The sequence below is a fragment of the Phyllostomus hastatus genome, unplaced genomic scaffold (genome assembly GCF_019186645.2).
Source record: "Phyllostomus hastatus isolate PE091 unplaced genomic scaffold, TTU_PhHast_1.1 phas_contig_65, whole genome shotgun sequence".
In the NCBI taxonomy this organism is placed as follows: domain Eukaryota; kingdom Metazoa; phylum Chordata; class Mammalia; order Chiroptera; family Phyllostomidae; genus Phyllostomus; species Phyllostomus hastatus.
Window position 1 is genome coordinate 13,568,176 of NW_025333932.1, and position 19,728 is coordinate 13,587,903.

The 19,728-nt window shown below is 39.4% G+C and overlaps 1 protein-coding gene across 3 annotated transcripts; it reads left to right on the top strand.

Annotated features, from left to right (window-relative positions):
- The first annotated feature begins 3,593 nt into the window (after positions 1-3,593).
- On the top strand, positions 3,594-19,216 carry CA2 (carbonic anhydrase 2). 3 transcript variants are annotated; one of them, XM_045849469.1, is made up of 7 exons: positions 3,594-3,764; positions 4,800-4,997; positions 13,187-13,305; positions 13,770-13,862; positions 15,344-15,406; positions 16,964-17,119; positions 18,414-19,216. In XM_045849469.1, exons 1-7 carry the CDS (start codon positions 3,731-3,733, stop codon positions 18,531-18,533), a joined length of 783 nt encoding a protein of 260 aa, XP_045705425.1. In that variant the 5' UTR covers positions 3,594-3,730; the 3' UTR covers positions 18,534-19,216. The 3 variants fall into 3 exon arrangements, with proteins under 3 accessions (XP_045705425.1, XP_045705426.1, XP_045705424.1); XM_045849468.1 differs by lacking the exon at positions 3,594-3,764 and adding an exon at positions 4,266-4,414; XM_045849470.1 differs by lacking the exon at positions 4,800-4,997.
- Positions 19,217-19,728: the final 512 nt, after the last annotated feature.

The following is a 19,728-nucleotide window of genomic DNA, read 5'->3' on the forward strand; positions in this document are numbered from 1 at the left end:
AGTATTGAATGGCACTCTAATATTATGAGCTGGTATGAGCTCTGTCCCCACCCCAGGAAAGTCGGAGGTGGACATTTCAGAGTTCTTGGAGCAGCAAGCCCGGGGGTTTCTACTGCTACCACCGAGGCTTCTCTGTAAAGAGACTGTGGATGGGAGAAGAGAAACAGCTTAATATAGACCCAAATCCTGTCATTTACAAATTTAAATTTTAAAAACACATTTAAGTTAGGATAGAAGACATGGGCTTTAAAATCTATAAAAGACATTCTCTACTCAGAAATTTATCTCCTTTAGCACCTGTGCTTCTACTTGCAAATTGAAGAGACAGGTTGGCAATGAGCCTATGACACTAGACTCTGGTGGCAGTAATTGGCAGTTTATCCCTGAGCTTGGACTTCTGTACTTTTCCCTCAGTTTTCTCACTTGTGACTTTTGCTCTCAATGTACTCAGCTTTGTGTGTGAAGATCCCACAGTAATTGCTCACAGGCAATACAGACAAGTCTTCCTAACTCAAAGTCTTGTCATGGCCAGAGATGTGCAAAGTAGGATGTTTTTGAAAATTCAATAAGTATTTTCAACTAACACATTCCTCCCCACTCCAACCAACCAGATGGTCAATTCAGGTAAGTTTCTGCCTTCCACAAACAACACAGACTACACACCACATATGTACTCATGCACTTGTAAATACTACCTAGAACTTACTTATCATATATAGTTGAGAATTACTTAGGGGGTAAAAAAAAACATTTCACTCAGTGAATTTACCAGAAATCAAACCCAGGGTTTATTTTGGGGTGGTGGCAGTGGCAATGTTATTTTGTGGCTCAGCTCATAGCTTAATTATGTAAACTGCATGCCTATTGTAATTTTTTAAGATTTAAACAAGTACTTTAATAATATTTAATCAGAGGAGGTCTAATTTCTTCCTTTTAATTTGTTTTCTCTAACAAAGAGCCTGTTGTCAAGACAATAAGGTATTCTAAGCCTCTTGTGCTGAGCAGCTTAATTGATATGAAACATTGATTAAGCCCCCAGAGGGAGAGCATGTTCCAGAGGAATTCAAACATAACCACAAGGTGTCAAGAAGAAAGTCTGCAACTTACTAAGAGGGTAGAGCTCTTAGTTGGGCAAAAGCATTCCATACTTGATATATAACTTTAGAAGTACACACAAGTGACTTTAAAACCCTCTTATTGAAAGGATTTCATATTTTTGAAAGGTGTTTATGTGTAGAATATGAAAGAAATAGGACAAAGTCAAGGAACTAGAAACATCAAGGAGAAGAAAACATAGAAAAGGGTGACTTCTGAACATTACTCCAGAGAAGTTGTAGGAAACATAGCAGTAACAACCAGAAGGAAGGGCTTATCAGGCATGACTTTGGTGCCCAGCACACTGGGCATGAGTACATGGTAAATGGTGATATCAGTGCTATAGGAAAGAAGGAGCAGATAGCAGAGCCAAGGGCACAAGTGATCTGCAAAACATGGCTCGGGTCCCTTGTGCTCCTTGGCCAACAATGAATCCACACTCTGTGGATGATGCAGGCTACTATGGTACAGGGTTAGAACATGAATCCCTATTACAGGGCTTAAAAAGAAATGATAGACACACAGTATGTATGCATGTGTATGCATATGTATATAGGCATACTCATGCCTATATACACGTATATATACATATATGCATATATACATATAAAATATAAATAAGTGGACATGGTTAGAAGATAAAAAATCTATAAGTAGAAGTACCTATATCTCCTTCCTGCTGGAGAGTGGCTATCACCTGAACTCCAAGGGGTGAGGCTTCTGCTAACAAGACCAGGCTAGAAGGTTCCCCTGCTGTTGGTAGACTTGGTTCTGTTCATTGTTTCTTCACAGTGTGGGCCACGGTTTATTCACTGTCTCACTAAAAAGGGACTCGCTGACAGTGGATCCAGAAGAGCATAATTTGGGAAGGGAAAGGTTATTTTGCCTCTCATGTATGACATTGGTGAATCCTGACTCTTGTCCATGATCAGGAGGAAACATTTACTTGTAATGCCTACATTTTCCCTTGCATAGAAAAGAGTTCAGTTGATCTTGCTTCTAAAAGGAGGTAAAAAATTCCCTGTGCATGGTGGTGATTTGTAAGCAAAAGAGAAGTTTCATCATGTGATGAAGTTACTACTAAATTAAGGAAACGGTCATGATTCCAGAAGGAAGGCCAGCATGGGAAGTGTGCACAAACACAGTGGTATAGATGGCAGTCTTAAAATGCAGAGGTGCCATTTTATGCTTTTCTATTGAATTCAACCAACAAAAGATGCCTGAGGGCATACTCTGGGAAAAGTAGTGTGTCTTAAGGCTCACATGTGACCTGACACATAGGTAACTTTTTCAGACCTTTTACAAAGGCATCCTTATAGATCAATATTCTTAAATGGAGTTTCGATCTTGGTGTCATGATTTTGGATTGAATACTTTGTCTGAGGGACTGTCCTGTGCATTGTTGGGTGTTTAGCAGCACCCTGGACCAGCAGTACACACACCCCTAGATGTGACATCAAAATGTCTCCAGACATTATCAACATTCTCTGTGGGGCAAAACTGCCCCCAGTTGAGAATCAGGCTCTAAGACCAGGTGGACTTTCCTTCTTATTAAATGAGGCACTATTTCTTGGTGCCACATTTGGAAGCTTCATGGAACATAAAATATTTTAAATGTATGTTTCATTTTTTTCTAGTGTCATTTTTCCATTCATCTTTCCATTCTTGTTCTGGTTAAGCTTGAAACTTGGTAACAATGTTTCAGTTCTTCAACTTCTCTTAAAAACTCAGTGGATTTAATTAATTATAGAAGGTTTAAATGTTACTAGCTAACGTGAAAAAACACACACCTTTAAAAACTACATAGTTAAAAGTCTGAAAAACAATTTACCAAGAGCAGATAACTTCATCTGCTTGTTGGACATGGAATTAGTGCTGTCTCTGGCAGTAAGGCGGGAGGGTGGTAGGAACCCCTAACAACGCTCAGTGTGTTTGCTAGGGCTGCCATACAGACCAGTGTATTCACAGCCCTGACATGTGGGTGTCCATCCCCCCCCACGGCCTTCCTGGGCTTCATTTCGCAGCTGGCCAGCGGGGGGCGCGGGGCTCTCAGCATCTAGACTCCGGGACTGTATCCCTGTTTGTCCCAAGGTCACAGCTCCGGAACGAGGTTACCAGCTGAAGTGGGGACAAAGAGGGTGGCCCTCGAGGCTGAGACCCCGGTGCGGGTGGGGTCCACTGGGCTCGTGGCCAGGGATACAGTCACAATGGGCCAGGGTGGGAAGGCGCGGGGCCCGGGGTCGCACAGTGGGCACCGCCACCAGACTCTGTGCCCGGGAGGGAGGGTGAGCGTAGGCGCCCCGCAGCCCTGCAGGACCCTGAGCGCCGAGGTCGTGCTGCCCAAAGACCCGGGTGCGGCCAGGGGAGAAGTGAGTCCAGCGCAGCGGGCGCACTGTCCGCCAAAGGGCACTGTCCCCGCCCGCCCGGCCCGCCCTGTGCGCCGGAACTGCACCTCCGCCCTCACCTCCCCGCCGCCAGGTCCTCCCGGGACCCCTCCCCGGACATCCCCCAGCACAAAGTTGGCGGGAGCCTATAAAAGTCAGTTACGGCGCTACCGCGAACACTTAGTGCCGGCCTCTAGCAGCTACCGCTGGACCCGCTCCAACTCCTGCTGTGCCCGCCCCGCCACACCACCATGTCCCACCACTGGGGATACGGCCCCGACAACGGTGAGTACACGAGATGCCGGCCAGGCCCTGCAACTGCCCTGGCCGTGGACGGAAGATCTCGCTGCCCAGGTGCCCCGGCGCGGGGTGCCCTGTGTCCAAGTCCCAGCCTGAGCCCCGTGCACGGGTGCCCACTGCCCCAGTTCGGCCCTATGTTCATTATCCCTGCATTCGACGTGCTCAGGGCGCAGGCGGAAGGGGGGGGGGGGTGCAATCTCAGCGCGAGACCCTAAGACAGTCTCTCCTGGGTCGCGATCCGGGTACTGTCCTACCTGGACCTAAGAAAAGCGAGGAAAGGAAAAACTGAAAATGTTAGGCGTTGATGACAGAGAAATTAGGGACTCCTCGTCCCCCTGACCTAATACCTACTCACCCCCAACCCCCATCCTCAGCGCTACCTGTAGCTAAAACTCTGGCCACCACCTGTCCCGGGGATTTCGGGGGCCGGTTAGAACCCATTGCGCTGATCTGAATTCACCCTTTATCTCTGTACCCTAATGTTAGCGGATCACCAGGATCTGGATTTTACCAGCCACGGACCTGGTTTCTGTGAGCCAGTAGACGAAACAAGATGCGTCTTTGGGAGTTTGGAGCTTTCCAGGCCGTGGGGATCATGGCTGTTAAGGGAGCGCCAGGCCTGAGCCAAGCACCAGGTCAGAAGGATTGCAGTTCGGGCCTGCTGGGTGTTTGAAGTGAGCTCACATGTCCTAAATTCCAGCCACCAGATTGGCCTGCCCATTGCTGCATTTCAGTGAAAAAAGTGTGAACATAGCTAATAGTTGCATGGCTCTCACTGTTCTTAAAGCTTTCCACGCACGGATGCCCATTCTCACAACAGTCTCTCTACAGGTAGAAGAAGATATTATTAATCCATAATAGAAATGGGGAAACGGAGGCACAGTGTTGTCCCAGAGGTTATACTCAGCTCAGTGGTACCGCCAAACTGAGAACTGAGCTCTATTGCCCTTCTTAGGAGTGTGGGTGTGCCTGTCCCCACACTGGGGGCTCACACATTCCTTCTGTCCCTTCTCAACCTAGGACCTGAGCACTGGTACAAGGACTTTCCCATTGCCAAGGGCAACCGCCAGTCCCCTATTGATATAGACACCAAAGCAGCCCTTCATGATCCAGAGCTGAAGCCTTTGTGTGTTTCCTACGAGGGGGCGACATCTAGGAGAATCATCAACAATGGTCATGCTTTTAACGTGGAGTTTGATGACTCCCAGGACAAAGCAGGTTAGTGTTTTAAAAAAAATAACTAGTGCCTTTTATTCAGAACTTGTTTTCCCAGATGAATGGGGGACTGCTTCTCAGCCCTGGAAGAGCCACTCTGGGAACCATCACAGGTGCCAGGCTGAGAGGGTCAGGCTGATGACCTTGAAGTGACCTTGGGCTGTTTCTCTCTGAAATCTAGGCACTGAGAAACAGGGATATGCCTCTGAAAAGTCTCAAAAGGCAAGGTCCCCTGGCAAGAAAGACCAGCAATAATGAGTTTGGCAAAATTAGAGCTGTTAAGATTCTGTCTAAAATGTTTTCCAGAATGGATGCCTATCCAATAAAAATTACATTTGAATGTGATCTTCAAGGTAACAGTGAGGAGAGTGATGAAAACCTGACAATTTAAAACACCAAAATTCTTGGAAACAATATTTCTATGTATTTTCTGGCCTTTGGGCTGGTTTGATAAAGGTGGCAAGTATATCTTGGTATCTACCCAGAAATTCATTGCACAGATGAAGAAGGTTTAGAGTTGGTGGATATACTTGGCCCATTAGTGACAAAACCAATTTCCATAATTTGTTTGTAATGAGCAGTTTATGGGACGCCCATTGAAAGATTTTTTTTTCTTGTTTAGAAATAGAACACCCCTATTCAGACATAGTAGTGGCCTTCTTTGCCCACTGGTTGATTTTATTGCCAGCACCCTATTTTCCCAGATGCTGCCCTCTGAAAGTCTTTGAATGTTACTGTAAACTTATGAGGTTTGGTGTTGGGAGAGGGGGGAGTGTTGGGAGAAAATGAGAAAAAGTAATTTATAGTTCTGTCAAAACTGTGCAGTAATGACCTATAGTACTAATACACAAATGTAATCATAGCCATTATAGTCAAAGTGACAGTTCCTTTTTAGTACCTATCCAATGTATTCAGTACAGTTTTGAAAAAAATTCTTCTTCCCTATCCCTTTCCCTTTTAAACATTTTTTGACAGTTGGTTTTCTAAAATAGTGATTTTGCAAGACAATTTTATGGATGATAATACAGAAATAATATGAGAAATGTTTTTAACCTGTGCCCTGGGTCACCTCACCCAGTATACACACTCATGCACATGTGCACATGTGCACACAGACACTCACATTCTGTCATAGTATCGTGATTTACTAAATTTTGAGTATTAGATTCAGTGGACGGTGTTCACAGGAGATACTCCTTTGGGATTTCTGCTGTATTGCTTTCCCAAGCATGCCTCCTGATGATTAAAGAAACAATACTCTGATGATTAAATTAAATGTAAGGGAAACAACTTCTTTCCTTTATGAAAGAACACAATATGTTTAGATTATAATAGGATAAAGCCAAATGTCTTGGTAGTTTCATACATATAGAAAGGATACTATAAACCTTTATGTTTAGTTATTTAAAAACCAAAAGAAGTCAGCTCCTTTAGTCTATAGTTGTCAGCTGTTATTTAAAAAAAAAGACACAATGTACATTCAGTGTTGCCAATGAAATCTTTATTTTCAGTGAGTGTACCAATTACATACCTCAATGGATGCTACATAGAATACAATATAAAATTAAATGTCAGCTGAATGTTTGAAGTCTTTTTTTCTTGAACAATGAGAAAACAAATGGAACAGAAATAAACTGTTTTAGTAATATGTATTTTTGGAAAGTATTTTGCAGCATTTAAGTCTGGCAACTGTGAGCCTAGACTGGGGTCAGACAAACCTAGGTTCAAGTTCTAGCTCTGCCACTAACTAGGCCAGTGGCCCTGAGAATGGCAGTAACCTGACTTAAGTTTTCGTGTTCTTACCTGTGAAAATTGGAGTAATAGTAGTGTCCACCACAGAGGAAAGAGTTTTTAATGAGCTCTAAGATTATCTCCCATCACTTGATGGTGTTTTAAAATTTCATTTTTCAATGTTTCTGAATGTCCCATTTATTATTAAAGCATGTACTGATTTCATATATGACTGCTATATAGTTATATATCTTACCATGAATCTATCAAGTTCCAGTGGATTTCTACACAACCAGTAACTAATTAGAACTTTCTACTTCTCTTTTGAGTAACACATATTATTAAAGTGGTGGCAGAGTTCAGATTGTAAAACATGAAAATCAAGTGATTTAGGTAGGGGCTCAAACCCACATCTTTAGAGATGCATGCATGCTTCACTTAATTCTTATTTTAAAACTTCTTATTAACACAATGAAATGCAAGGTCAGCCAGACACCCTGAGAGCAGGATGGAGGCCCTGTCTGGTCTCTGCCATGTATCCAGAGCCCATGCCAAGGTGCCTAACCTAGCAGGATGGGGAAGTAATAGGCTCTGACAGTCACTTTGATAAGTGCAATAAGGAAGTACTGCAGGGACTATGGAAACATAAGAAGTCTTGAGAGCTGGCCTGAGTCAGTCAGAAAAGACTTTCCAGGGTAAGTAAAGCTTATGCTAAGACTTGGAGGAGACTCCGGGTGAAGGAAATAGGTAGGACGGGGGACTTGCAAGAGCACAGTACCTGCTCTGGACAGGCAAGGATGCTGTTGAAAGGAACAAGTGGAAGGCAGGAAGTCCTGCTCTCTTTATATGTGAAAGACTCCTTTGTAACTCTGACCAAACACTGCAACATCTTCAGTTGTTTTGGTTAAACAGGGAAGCAGTATTTTCCTAGAATGCTGAATGAATTAAACATTGATGTTACAGAAAAATTCATCTACAAAATTAAAAAGCAAAACCAAAGCAATCATACCATGCAAAAAAAACCCACTTTGCACTTTTTTTTAAAGATTCTAGTCTCAGGTTAGCACTTAAAATAAACATGAAGAAACAGACACCAGAGTGTAAGAAACCTGCTCATCACCTCCTTCCCAGTTTGTTGGAGTGAGACTACATGACAATCACCTAGAAATAGAAATAGAATAAAAACCTTTGGCAATAACCATAATTAGCATTTAGCATGTACATACCATGTTTCAAAAAAATGATACGCTTTTCTGTACACTTAAGTCTCAAAATAATTTATCAGTTTGGTCACTCAAATTTTTAAATCGACAGTTTAACACCTCTTTTTGTTAGGAGTTATTGTTATGGTGTTAACATTTTTTTAAAGATTTTGTTTATTTATTTTTGGAGAGAGAAGGGAGGGAGAGAGAGAGAGAGAGAAACATCAATGTGCGGTTGCTGGGGGTTATGGCCTGCAACCCAGGAATGTACCCTGGCTGGGAATCGAACCTGCGACACTTTGGTTCTCAAGCCCACGCTCAATCCACTGAGCTACACCAGCCAGGGCTTGTGTTAACATTTTTTATATTCTTTGTCACTTATTTTGTACTTTTAAATTCTTAAATTCATTTCCTTTTCTCCCCCCTCAATGAAATTTCAGCCTTCTAGAACTTCTCATAGATTCAGATTTTCAAATGTATCCTAAATGTTGCCAAATATTTGGTAACCAGACTTAAATATTTGGGAATCGGGGAATGGGCTAGCAGAATTTATTGCTGTGTATAAGCTTGAGGAATTCTTTGTACATGTGGAGTTAGTTAATAGTGTGAAACTGGAAGCTTGGGTTAAAGCTCTCATCAACCTTCTAAATTCCTTTAAAAATAAACCACCTTAAATTAATGAAAAATCATTAACTCTGTTAGGGTTTCTTTTTAATTATTAAAAATTACTTTCCCTGCTTGAGATCTTTTATTACTGGCTTTATCTGAGAGAAAAGAATAGTAGTTACAATTACAAATTCCTACTAACTTATTAACATTTGCTAATGAGTTTAAAACTCTCTTGTTTTATTGCAAAGTTAGAAGCAAATATCCTTGAAAAGTCAATGCCTGAATTATTGGCTAACCTATACACAACTCCCATCATTTGCTCTTTTTAGAAGTTGGAATATTTTTATCTGTTTATCTTATTCAAGAAAGAAGAAAGAAGACAGCTGAGTTCTCTATGGTCAGAATAAGCAGACCATGGTCTGGATAATATGCTGGATCTTCCAACCAGACTCCTGCTTGCTTTTCAGGAACTTGCTTTTTTTTTAAGATTTTATTTATTTATTTTTAGAGATAGAGAGAGAGAGAGAGAGAAACATCAATGTGCGGTTGCTGGGGGTCATGGCCTGCAACCCAGGCATGTACCCTGACTGGGAATTGAACCTGCAACACTTTGGTTCGCAGCCCGCGTTCATTCCACTGAACTATGCCAGCCAGGGCTCTCAGGGACTTGCTTTTGAAGCTTTAAAACTTTCCTTCCACAAACAATCTTAGTTGAAAAGGAAACATAACCACAACAAATGGAAGGGCTTGCTATGCAAACTGTTCATGGTGTGAGCACGACCCTACCTGCAAAATTGACCACCACTGTATTCAATCATAAGGGGTGAAGGGATTTTCCCTGGTGGGCCCTGAGAAGGTGCTATGTAGTTTTGGCTTAAGAACCGGAGATCGCAGGAACATAGCTGATGGTGCTGGGGACTGCAGGAGGCCTAGCCAGCTGAGCATGGATTACTGGGAGGAACCAGGAGTCTAGGCTAGCTACAGACTTCTCTTTCTTTTTCCGGAGACACAGTACCCCTGACTGGCCTGGTTGGGCAAAATGGGGGAAGGCAGGATTGTTTGTGTGTGTTTGTAGTTGTTTTAAAGGGACTTGGGGATTTTAATGGCGACATTCCTCCGTTACTCTGAACCTGTATAACTTTTGAATAGAGAGTTCCTTTCTTTTAGTTCTTTTCACAAAAAAAAGGAGAAAAGAAATGGAATGTGGGCATCTTTTTCTCAGTTTTGTTGATATTGACATTCATTTTCATAACATTAGTAGGTAGGTCAAGGGTTATGGATTACTGCTGAGAAAGCAAAAGAGGAATACATGATTTAGTAATTTTCCAATTATTCATAGAGAAGGAATTGTTCATCTGCCAGAACTGTTCTGTTTTTAGTAGACTTGTTTATTTACTTCATTAATAGGAAACCCCTTAAATTTTAACTTTGAGCCAAAGATTACTGGGTTAGTTTATTTGTGCTTTGAATCTAGGAGAGATTCAAGAAGAGAATCTAGAAGAGAGATTATTGACATCCACTAGGTCTGAGAGTTTGTCGTTTAGATGCATTTTATATTCAGTAGTAATAAAGTGAATAGGAAGAAAAAATTCAAAAATGTTAAATTTTCTATTTTTAATTTGTATAGTTGGACTGATTTGTCTCAGATGACTGTTGTGAATGTCTTAATTTTCACAAATAACATATACTTCACATAATTTTTCCATGTAAACTATATAGGAAGATAGATTAGTGTATAATATACTTGGTACTTGTTTTGTGTTACATATTTAGTTGGTACAACTCATGGCAGATTATGAAAATTCAAACCAACTGCAGCTCTTGGTGTTGAGATTTGGATTTAAGTTCAACAGAAAACCCACACCTATTTGTCCATTCCTCATGGAATACATGTCTGTGATACAGTGAACTGATGGCTCATCAGAGCCCCACTACATGTCTAAATTTTAGAAAGAGAAAACTATGCAGTTAGTAACTTCTTCTATTTTTAAAAAATTATTTTTGCATTAGAAAAGCAAGTTTTATTTTAAGTTGGGAGAGTTTGGACAGTGACATATGGCAATCAAAATAGGTAAGTAAATAAGTAGATCCGGAATACAGCATCAACTTTATGTCATTCAGCCAAATGTTGTCTTTTCTGTTTCCCAAATAAAAAGATATATGCTACCTTTATTATAATTTATGGAAACATTATTATAACAATGATTTTGAGGGACTTCATCAACTAGAATTCAGGCTAAGAATTTTTGAGAATAACCAACTAGTTGAAGATGACCAGAAATGCTGCTTTTGATAACAATACACTTTAACAACTTAATAATCTTTTCTAATTACAATAGGCTTCCAATTTACATAGCAACATAGTTTTATTTTACTAGGAGCTAAAACAGGCATCTGGTAGTAACAGATTAACACTGATAATCACTGAACCCAGAGAGCTTCTTTTCTATTTTCTTTTCTTATAGTATTAGTAAGTCTTATTTAATGAAAGCTCATATATACTTGCCTAATTCTAAATGTTCTCTAAAATAATTAGGATAGACTCTTAAGATCTGCAAGGGAATGGATAAGAAATAGCGTTAAGCCTTACTATCTTTAAATTTTAAGATTCTATGGTTCTTTGCAGAAAGGAGATACATTTACAAAGATCAGTTATCTCAGATGCTTATTTTAATTTTATTTAACTTATTCTGCCACTCGGTAGAATTAATGACATTACAAATGAATTTTTTGATCAGCTAGCCAGTTAGTAGCTTTAAAAAGTTACAAAGGAGTTAATTTCAACATCAATTTATTTCATAAGCAAATATTTTGTTTTAAGGGTTTATCTCAAAAAAATAGGAATTCTCTCATTTTTGAAAAAAGCCTATTTGGGTTAATAAAGCTAATTCTTTCCTTACAGAATTATGTGCTTAAAAAAACTTTTACAATTAATTGTTTTTAAGTTTGAAGAGGTGTGATTTTATCAGAATACTTGCAAATTCATGTTTCTTAACAGATCTGTAAAATAACACCTTATAATTTGGTTCTTTTTAAATTTTTATTCTTTCTTTTCTTCTGCCCCATTGAAAGGCAGAGCTGGCAGCCAGAGATTGTATCAGGAACCACAGAAAGACTCTCCACTTAAATATCTTGCATCAGCTTTATCTTTGCTGTGAATAGATGAGTGTATGTTGCTACCTTGTGAGCACACTTAGGTCAAGTGAAGCCAGCAAACTTTGTTGTATGGCCAGACTTTGTCCCTTTGTTTTGCAAAGCCAGAGTAAGTTTTGACTTAATATTTTATGAATTATAAATCAAAGCTAATAAAGTACCCTTATGGGAAAGGATGTTTTAGTCCCATTTCTGAAAAAAAAAAAGAAAATAAAATTGAAGTAGTAGAATTAAACTAATTTTAAAAGTTTTAAAATATAATGGTTAAACCCTGGTCAGGTGGCTCATTTGGTTGGAGCATTGTCCTGTACACCAAAAGATTGCAGATTTGATTCCCAGTCAGGGCACATACCTAGGATGGGAATTTGATCCTTGGTCCAGGTTCATACAGGAGGCAACCCATCAATGTCTCTCTCACATTGATGTTTCTTTCTCTCTCTCTTCCCCCTTCTTCTCTTCTCTCTCTAAAAGCAATAAAACATATCTTCAAGTGAGGTTTAAAAATATATAAATATATATACTGGTTAAATTCCATTAATACATATAATTCAGATAAAAAGTGTCTTGTAGGGGATGGGGAAGCAATGATTTCTTACTATTTTAATCTTCCCTTAAGACACAAGTAGTTAATTATCTACAGATAGACTAAGGTCTAACAATATAATTTCTAGTACAGATTTTGCTGTAACAAAATTCTGTTGATATCAGAATAGTGGTACCATGAAATAGTTATTAAAGTTAGAATTTGAAGTTGTTGGAGGTAATAGAGCACCTCACATTACATATAGTAGGTGATCAGTACTTAGTGTAGTAATCAACAATTGGTTGTACCCATTTAAACAGATGAGGAAGTTAAAGTTAGAGAGGATACATAAAAATTTTTAAGAGGACAAAGCTAGTCAGTAAGTTTTGAACTTGGATTATCACTGCTACTAAATAATTTGGAAAGCCTGTGTGAGGAAAATTAGATTATACAGGCTTAAGATCAAGAATGCTTATATTTCAGAAATTCTGGCATGTAGGACTGGTATGAGCAGTTAGCTGAGCCTCTGTAAGACAGTCCTCAGGCACAGACGAGAGACGTTCCCATGTTTGTATGAGTGTGCAGGAGACTGCCTCTGGCCAGCAATGCCTGGAAACTTATTTCCTCTGTGACTCAAAAGAGGAGTTATTAGTTCCCTTTAAATTTCTGCTCTCTGACCCTGAACATGTGATCCCAAAGCAAACCCAGAAGAGAAGTGTCACTGTGCTCAGAAAACAGACGAGAAAAGCATTCATCCTTTAAGCAAAACATGGGAGGAAAAAAAACAGTTGAAAAGATTTTGTTTGAGTCTGGATTTCATTTTCAGATTGAAAATGTTGCTACAGGCATAAATGTAGTATGTACAATAAAATGGGACTTAAATGTAATTTTATAGTTGTTTTTTCATGAGCACATGTATGAGTATGTGTGTATATACGCATGTATATATACATATTTGTATTTTTATATTTCAGTGCTGAAGGGAGGACCCCTCACTGACACCTACAGACTGGTTCAGTTCCACTTTCACTGGGGTTCATCTGATGGGCATGGCTCTGAGCACACTGTGGATAAAAAGAAGTATGCTGCAGAGGTAATATATGTTTATTTTCTTTCTGGGAAAAATGCAAAGTGACATTAGCATTAACTTCAAAATCTTAATTTTGTAAGTTTGACTCAAACCACGGGAACCACTTCTTTAACAAAAGACCTTTACATTTGCTTATCATCGGCCTTTTTTGTGATGTTACAAGTCACACTGTAAAAACTTTACTACTTCCAAGGACAGTGTTTGTACAGAGTGAATGAATTTAAGTGGGAGGACCTTGTTTTCATATGAATTTAGAACCAGAATTGTGTCCTCCCTCAGAATATGCAGCTCCTTGTTGATAAAATCACTTGCTAAATAGTGGGTAATTAGAAATAAAATGAGAGAAAGGTTTATATTTAAAATTGCCTACTTTTTTGGGACCTTTAGCTATGAAAAGAGCCCACTGGGGACAGTTTGTATCTCTTCTTCTATACATCATCACTGCTTGTGGTTTGTCCCTGTGGCAGCTTCACTTGGTTCATTGGAATACCACGTATGGGGATTTCGGAAAAGCTGTGAAACAACCTGATGGACTGGCTGTTTTGGGTGTTTTTTTGAAGGTTAGTGGATGGCCCAATTCTTTTCCCCACTGTTTTCAGAAAAGAGTAACCAGATGAGAAATTTCTAGCAAATAGGACATTCTACCGAGAGCCTAGGAAATGCCATTGACTCTAAAATATTTTCAGGCTTATTGCATATATGCCAGTAGGGGTGAAAATGGAACAGAAGACAACTTGAGGGATGTTTATTGGGTACTATTTAGATGTAAATGTGAAGATCTATACCTGTCAATGGTGAAATGAGGAAGAGGCATACTATTCACGTATACTGTTTTTTTTTAATTCAAACTTAAGCTAGATAGTGCTGTTTTATGATAGATAATTGTGGGAGAGGAATAAACTTTCCTTTACCCCCAAGGCTCTTCTGGCTGGTCTGATAATCAGATATACATGAGACAAGAGAAAATAACCAAATTTAATGTATAATATGTATGGGAACCCTATATACATAAAAGAGTCAGAGACCCACAGGCTGGTGCAGTTCAGAGACAGAAAGAGAACATGGGTATATAAAACACCCTGAGCAATGGATGAGGTAAGGTGCCCTGGGGGCTTCAAAATGTCATTGTAGGATGAAAAGAAGTTTGTCCTACTCCGTGCCTATGTCAAAAGGGGTTTTCTCTGATAATCACTTATGGACAAGGCCTCTTGTTTAAATTTTTCTGGGTAATTAAGGTAAAGGGGCAGAAGTTTTGAGTCTTCAGCTAAAGTTAACTTTAGCTCAAAAAGTCTGCATACCACAGAGGCACGTCATATCAGGAAGTTACTCATTTGGACCCCACACAATGCTAAATGAAGACCAACCAGGTGTTATAATGGTGAAGGAAAGTGGCTCCATATTGGAAAATGTCAGGCTACAGTAGATAAACAGGTTGAGCTGCCCTCTAGACACCAGTGAAGTCAATGGAGAACTGTCTGGGCTGGTGAGTCATGGGCCCAGAACTATGTCAAGGTAGAAGCTATGTGTGTATGAAATCATCCAAGGAAGGCACAAAGAGGAAGATATGGCTGCTAAGCAAGCAGCCCTGAGGAACTACAAAGTGTAAGGTATTCCGGGCTGCAGGAAAGATGCTGATTACATGATGAAGGGAACACAAGGGTCAAGGGGGATTCAGAAGGCAGGAGGGCAGAAGGAAAGCCAAAGGGAGAGAGAATGTTCAAAGTGAGGGAGGGCCATAGGTAAAATTCTCCCAGAAGATTAAGGTGAACACTTGACCAGTGTTCTTTCTTTGCAGTTGGAAGGCACTGTAGACACTTTGCCGAGAGGGTTGTTTCAGGGGAACTGGAAGCAAAGAAATCAGGGAGGTTGTCGGCTTTAGTAGGAAGGTCATGGTGCCTGTATAATCATACTAAGACTGACAGGTGCCATGTAGCAAGTGCAGGGTTTTGGTTTACTATTTGGAGAAATTTTATAATGCCCAAATCCAAACTGATATTGTATCACCTGGAAACACTATCTTGTCCCTTGTGTCTTTCTATAGATTGGTGATGCCAAACCAGGCCTACAGAAGGTCATAGATGCACTGGGTTCCATTAAAACAAAGGTACAGTCAAATTTTCTGCCACTTCCTAATAGGGTTTCTGTTTTCCATAACCTACTGGTTCTGGAATATTCTTTTGTTCAAATTGGATAGTTTCAGTTTTACAAGTGGTGTTTGGATGAGAGATTAATAAAGGTTAAATGTTGCTTATATACTTATTTAACTCTTATTTATCCAAGAGTTGATCTTTATGTTAGTCTAATTTTTAGACTTGTACTTATGTAATCTTGCTTCTGTTCATTCTACCATCCATATACAAGAGTCAGAGACTCATGATTGAAAAGAGACTAACAGATCATCTGCTCTATCACTCACACAGCAGCTATTTCTTGAGTGCTTACTCTTAATATCACTTAATATCAGATTGGCCAAAAAGTTTATTTCGTCTTTTTCATAAAATAAATAACTCATTTTTATTTTTCACCAATAACTTTATTGATTTACATATTTTAAGTATGTCAGCTGTCTCCTGAGTAGTATAGCAATGATTTTTCTCACTTAATGCCTCAATTTGACTGCTATGAATTTCACGTGGTCTACCTGACTGCAGAACATTGTCCAGCAAGAAATCTCCAGCATGAAACTTCACAAACCACTTTTGACATTTTCAATCAGTCATAGCACCTCCTCATATACTAACTAAAGAAATCTTTTTTGTATCTGTTGTGTTTTTACCTTTCTTGAAATAATGAAACATAATATGCTGCAAATGTTGTGCATTCTCTTTCATCTTTAATGTTCAAATGGCTACACAAAAATTCACCGATGTTGATATGATTTTTAAAAATACACACTGATATGACAGCTGTCATAATACAATCTAACAAAATTATTTCAAATTAAGTTAAAGACAACTAAGTGCTACTAGAGTCATCTTAGGGGAAAAAAAGAATTTTTTTTGCCAATCCACTACAATGTGAAGATGACAAATAAGTCCCCCATTCATGGAGATTTATATTCTGCGACCTCCTTGAATTGATTCATCCCATATTTAAACCCTTTCTATACCACATCTGTGTTGAGGTCATTGGGCATCTGTGTAAATTGAATATTGCAATCACCAGTGGAAGCCTTTGCTTTGAAGCTCATACTGAAATTGAAGTAGCTTCTATCTTCTGAAATGCTCACCTATTACTTTTAGTTTGACCCTCTTGAATCATATAGAATAAACCTGATGTGAAAACACTAATTCAAAAAGATACCTGCACCCCCATGTTCACTGCAGCATTTTTTATAATACAATAGCCAAGACATGGAAACAGCCTAAGTGCCTACCAATCAATGAACAGATAAAGATGTGAAATGTAATTCAGCCATAAAAAGAATGAAATCTTACCATTTGTGACAACATCGATAGTCCTTGAGGGCATTAGGCTAAGTGAAATTAGTCAGGTTCTCATGCTTATCTCTGCAAATCTATTTTTCCAAGTCAAATGTCTTCTGTTAAGCTCTTTTTGTTTTGTTTCCTGGTGAATGTGGACCTCTCTTAAAAATAGTTTTGTGGTTATTATTTATTTCAATCACGTGACACTTTTAACCTGAATGTTTGCTTTATGCCAGGGTAAGAGTGCCACCTTCGCTGGCTTTGACCCTCAAGGGCTCCTTCCTGCGAGTTTGGACTACTGGACCTATTCAGGCTCCCTGACCACCCCTCCTCTCCTGGAGTGCGTGACCTGGATTGTGCTTAGGGAGCCCATCAGTGTGAGCAGTGAACAGGTCGGTTTTCTCCATAAGGTGTGTGCAGTCAAGGTACAGGAGTTGTGGAGTCAGACCGACCTGGTGTCATCCTCCTGATGCTTCTGGCTGTGGAATTAGTATGCACAGAACTGGACAAATAAACATGCAATTAAACATTGTTATCAATCATAACCTTAGGCCATAGAATTGGGCAAAAGTGAGGATTAGGTGAGGAAAGTGTGTATCACCTAATAAATACTTCTTTTGTGAACACTGAGAAAACAAAGGCCGAGGGCGATGAGATTTCATGCTCTAGGTTATACAGTATCAGGATAATCCTCAGCTTTTTGCTCACTCACATTTAGCTTACTGCTATTTCATTTATGTCCAAGTGTTCCTGAATTTTAATGAAGGGGAGTCAGGCCTTGGAGAAAAGGTATCTATTAAAACTCAGTCCATGTAGTTGGAGCAACTGGGACAGACACCTTACCTCCCTCACATGGTATGGTGGTCTTCGATGGTCAAGTGATTAATGTGTTGCAGTCACTGTGGTACCGATGCAGGCCACCATCATCAACTTAGATTGAAGTTGACTTCATGGGGGTGACTGTGGGAATATTACTGAACCAAAGCGATCAGGCAAAAGGCTATTAACTCATGCCCCCTAACCTCCTTCTTCAGTTAGATCAAATCTCATTTAGGGAAAGGGAAGAATCACTTTTCAAAACAACCTCCGAGAATGTAGAAGATAGGTTGAGAGATACCTATGTCCCTCACGGGGCCAGGGAACAAATTTAAAAGGGAATAAAAATCAATCAAGACAAGAACTGAACTCCCAGTTTGGGCCCACTCATTCCCATGTTTCTGTATATTTAAGCAGAGACACCAGCATATCTTTCCACTGCTGGGCTTATATAGATCCTGAATCACTTTATCTAACTGTGCACATGCTGTAGTTTATCTTCCCTGGGGCAGAAGACAAAATTTTAATTTGCATCTAGAATTATTATTATTTCACATCCTAGAGGTATCATATAGGTTTTTGATTATAAAACCAAAAGGAAAACAGAAAGTTAACTGAAAACGTCCTTCCAAATGACAGTAACAATTTTGTGTCTATTTTATAGAAATAAATTTTTTAAATAAAATCATATGTATATAATCTATAAATGATTATGTATGTATCTACTGGGAATCACACTAAATGTGAACATGGATGTATGGTGCTGCAAATATTTGGGGGAATGTATTTCAAGATGTAATGCAACAATTAAGTCATTACTGTTGCAAAACTTTCATTTTTAATTTTTAAATCTTTTATTGTGTCTTTTAGATGATGAAGTTTCGTCAGCTTAACTTCAATGGGGAGGGGGAATCAGAAAAACCCATGGTGGACAACTGGCGTCCATCGCAGCCTCTGCATGGCCGGCAGGTCAGGGCATTCATCAAATGAGATGCTCCCAGGGCCAGTGTCCAATGGCAAGTCTTGGGGTTTCCCTGCAGCTAGGCACAAATCTACTGAGTGAATTGGACCCTGGTCTTTTGGTGTCTGGTTTTCTATACCTTTCATATGTCACTTGATATGCTTACTATTAAAGTGGGAAGAGCTAGACCAGATATCATGCTTGATAGAATTGCTGTGACAGGTAATTTGCTTACAGATGTGGCCATTTTGTAACAGAGAATATAATTAAAGAGACAGAAAAAGGTACCTTGACTTTGCTCACAACATGTGGATGATGAGCACTCACACTAAAATTTCATTTTTAATAAACAGCAAAGTAGATGGAGCTCAAATCCATATCATAAGATAAATTAAGCTGTGTGATATAAATCAGGTAAAATATTCACAATTCTGTGCAACATAAACCAGACAAAATAAATGTTCCTGACTCCAGGTGTTGTATGAAAGAGATACTTTAAAATTCTTATATAGTTATAGCAAAGTTATCTTAAATATGAATTCTGTTGTAATTTAGTGACTTTTAAATTACAGAAATATAAATGAGGTATTATCTGTAAAAATTGTTATAATTATAGTTGTGGTACAGAGCATATTTCTATCCAGATAATATACCCTAAATTAATAAATGTATTTTAGATATATTCTCTAATAAAATATGAAATTTTCCTTTGGATGATTGTATTTTATGCTTGGTTGTGGGTAATAATGGTGGAACAAATGTGTACTTTATAATTCACATTAATTCATTGTTAATAATAAGTCATCGTAGTTGACTTGCTCATGACTGAAGGCATCTCCACAAAAGAAAAAACACTGAAGGTCCTTTCTTATTTGCATCAGCGGAGAGAAGGTAGAACATACTGAATTAGTACATGCCCCTTGGAAATAAAATAAGTGACATATCAGTCTATTCTGGTTTAAGCACGTTTTTTAGATATTGTATCTCTGCTCCCACATGGGTCCACACAGAGGGTATGCTTGAGTGACTGGGAAGTGTGCCTCAATTTGCATACTGTCTCCTGGTCCTTGTTGACCTCTGATGTAGGATGGCTGGCCTACCCTTGCCCAGGCCTGCACCTGTGTGTGCTGACATCTGCTTCATCTGGTTTTGGAGGGACCTTATTGGAACTTATCCCTGATGGTTACAAAGTCCTATACCCCCTTATCATGACCTAGAGAACAG

Bases quoted from the DNA above. Each gene is read 5' to 3' on its own strand.
- CA2 (XM_045849468.1), top strand. From the start codon at position 4,333: ATGCGTCTTTGGGAGTTTGGAGCTTTCCAGGCCGTGGGGATCATGGCT. The intron at 13,306-13,769 runs GTAATATATGTT...TCCCTGTGGCAG, and splicing joins AAAAGAAGTATGCTGCAGAG to CTTCACTTGGTTCATTGGAA. The intron at 15,407-16,963 runs GTACAGTCAAAT...GCTTTATGCCAG, and splicing joins TGGGTTCCATTAAAACAAAG to GGTAAGAGTGCCACCTTCGC.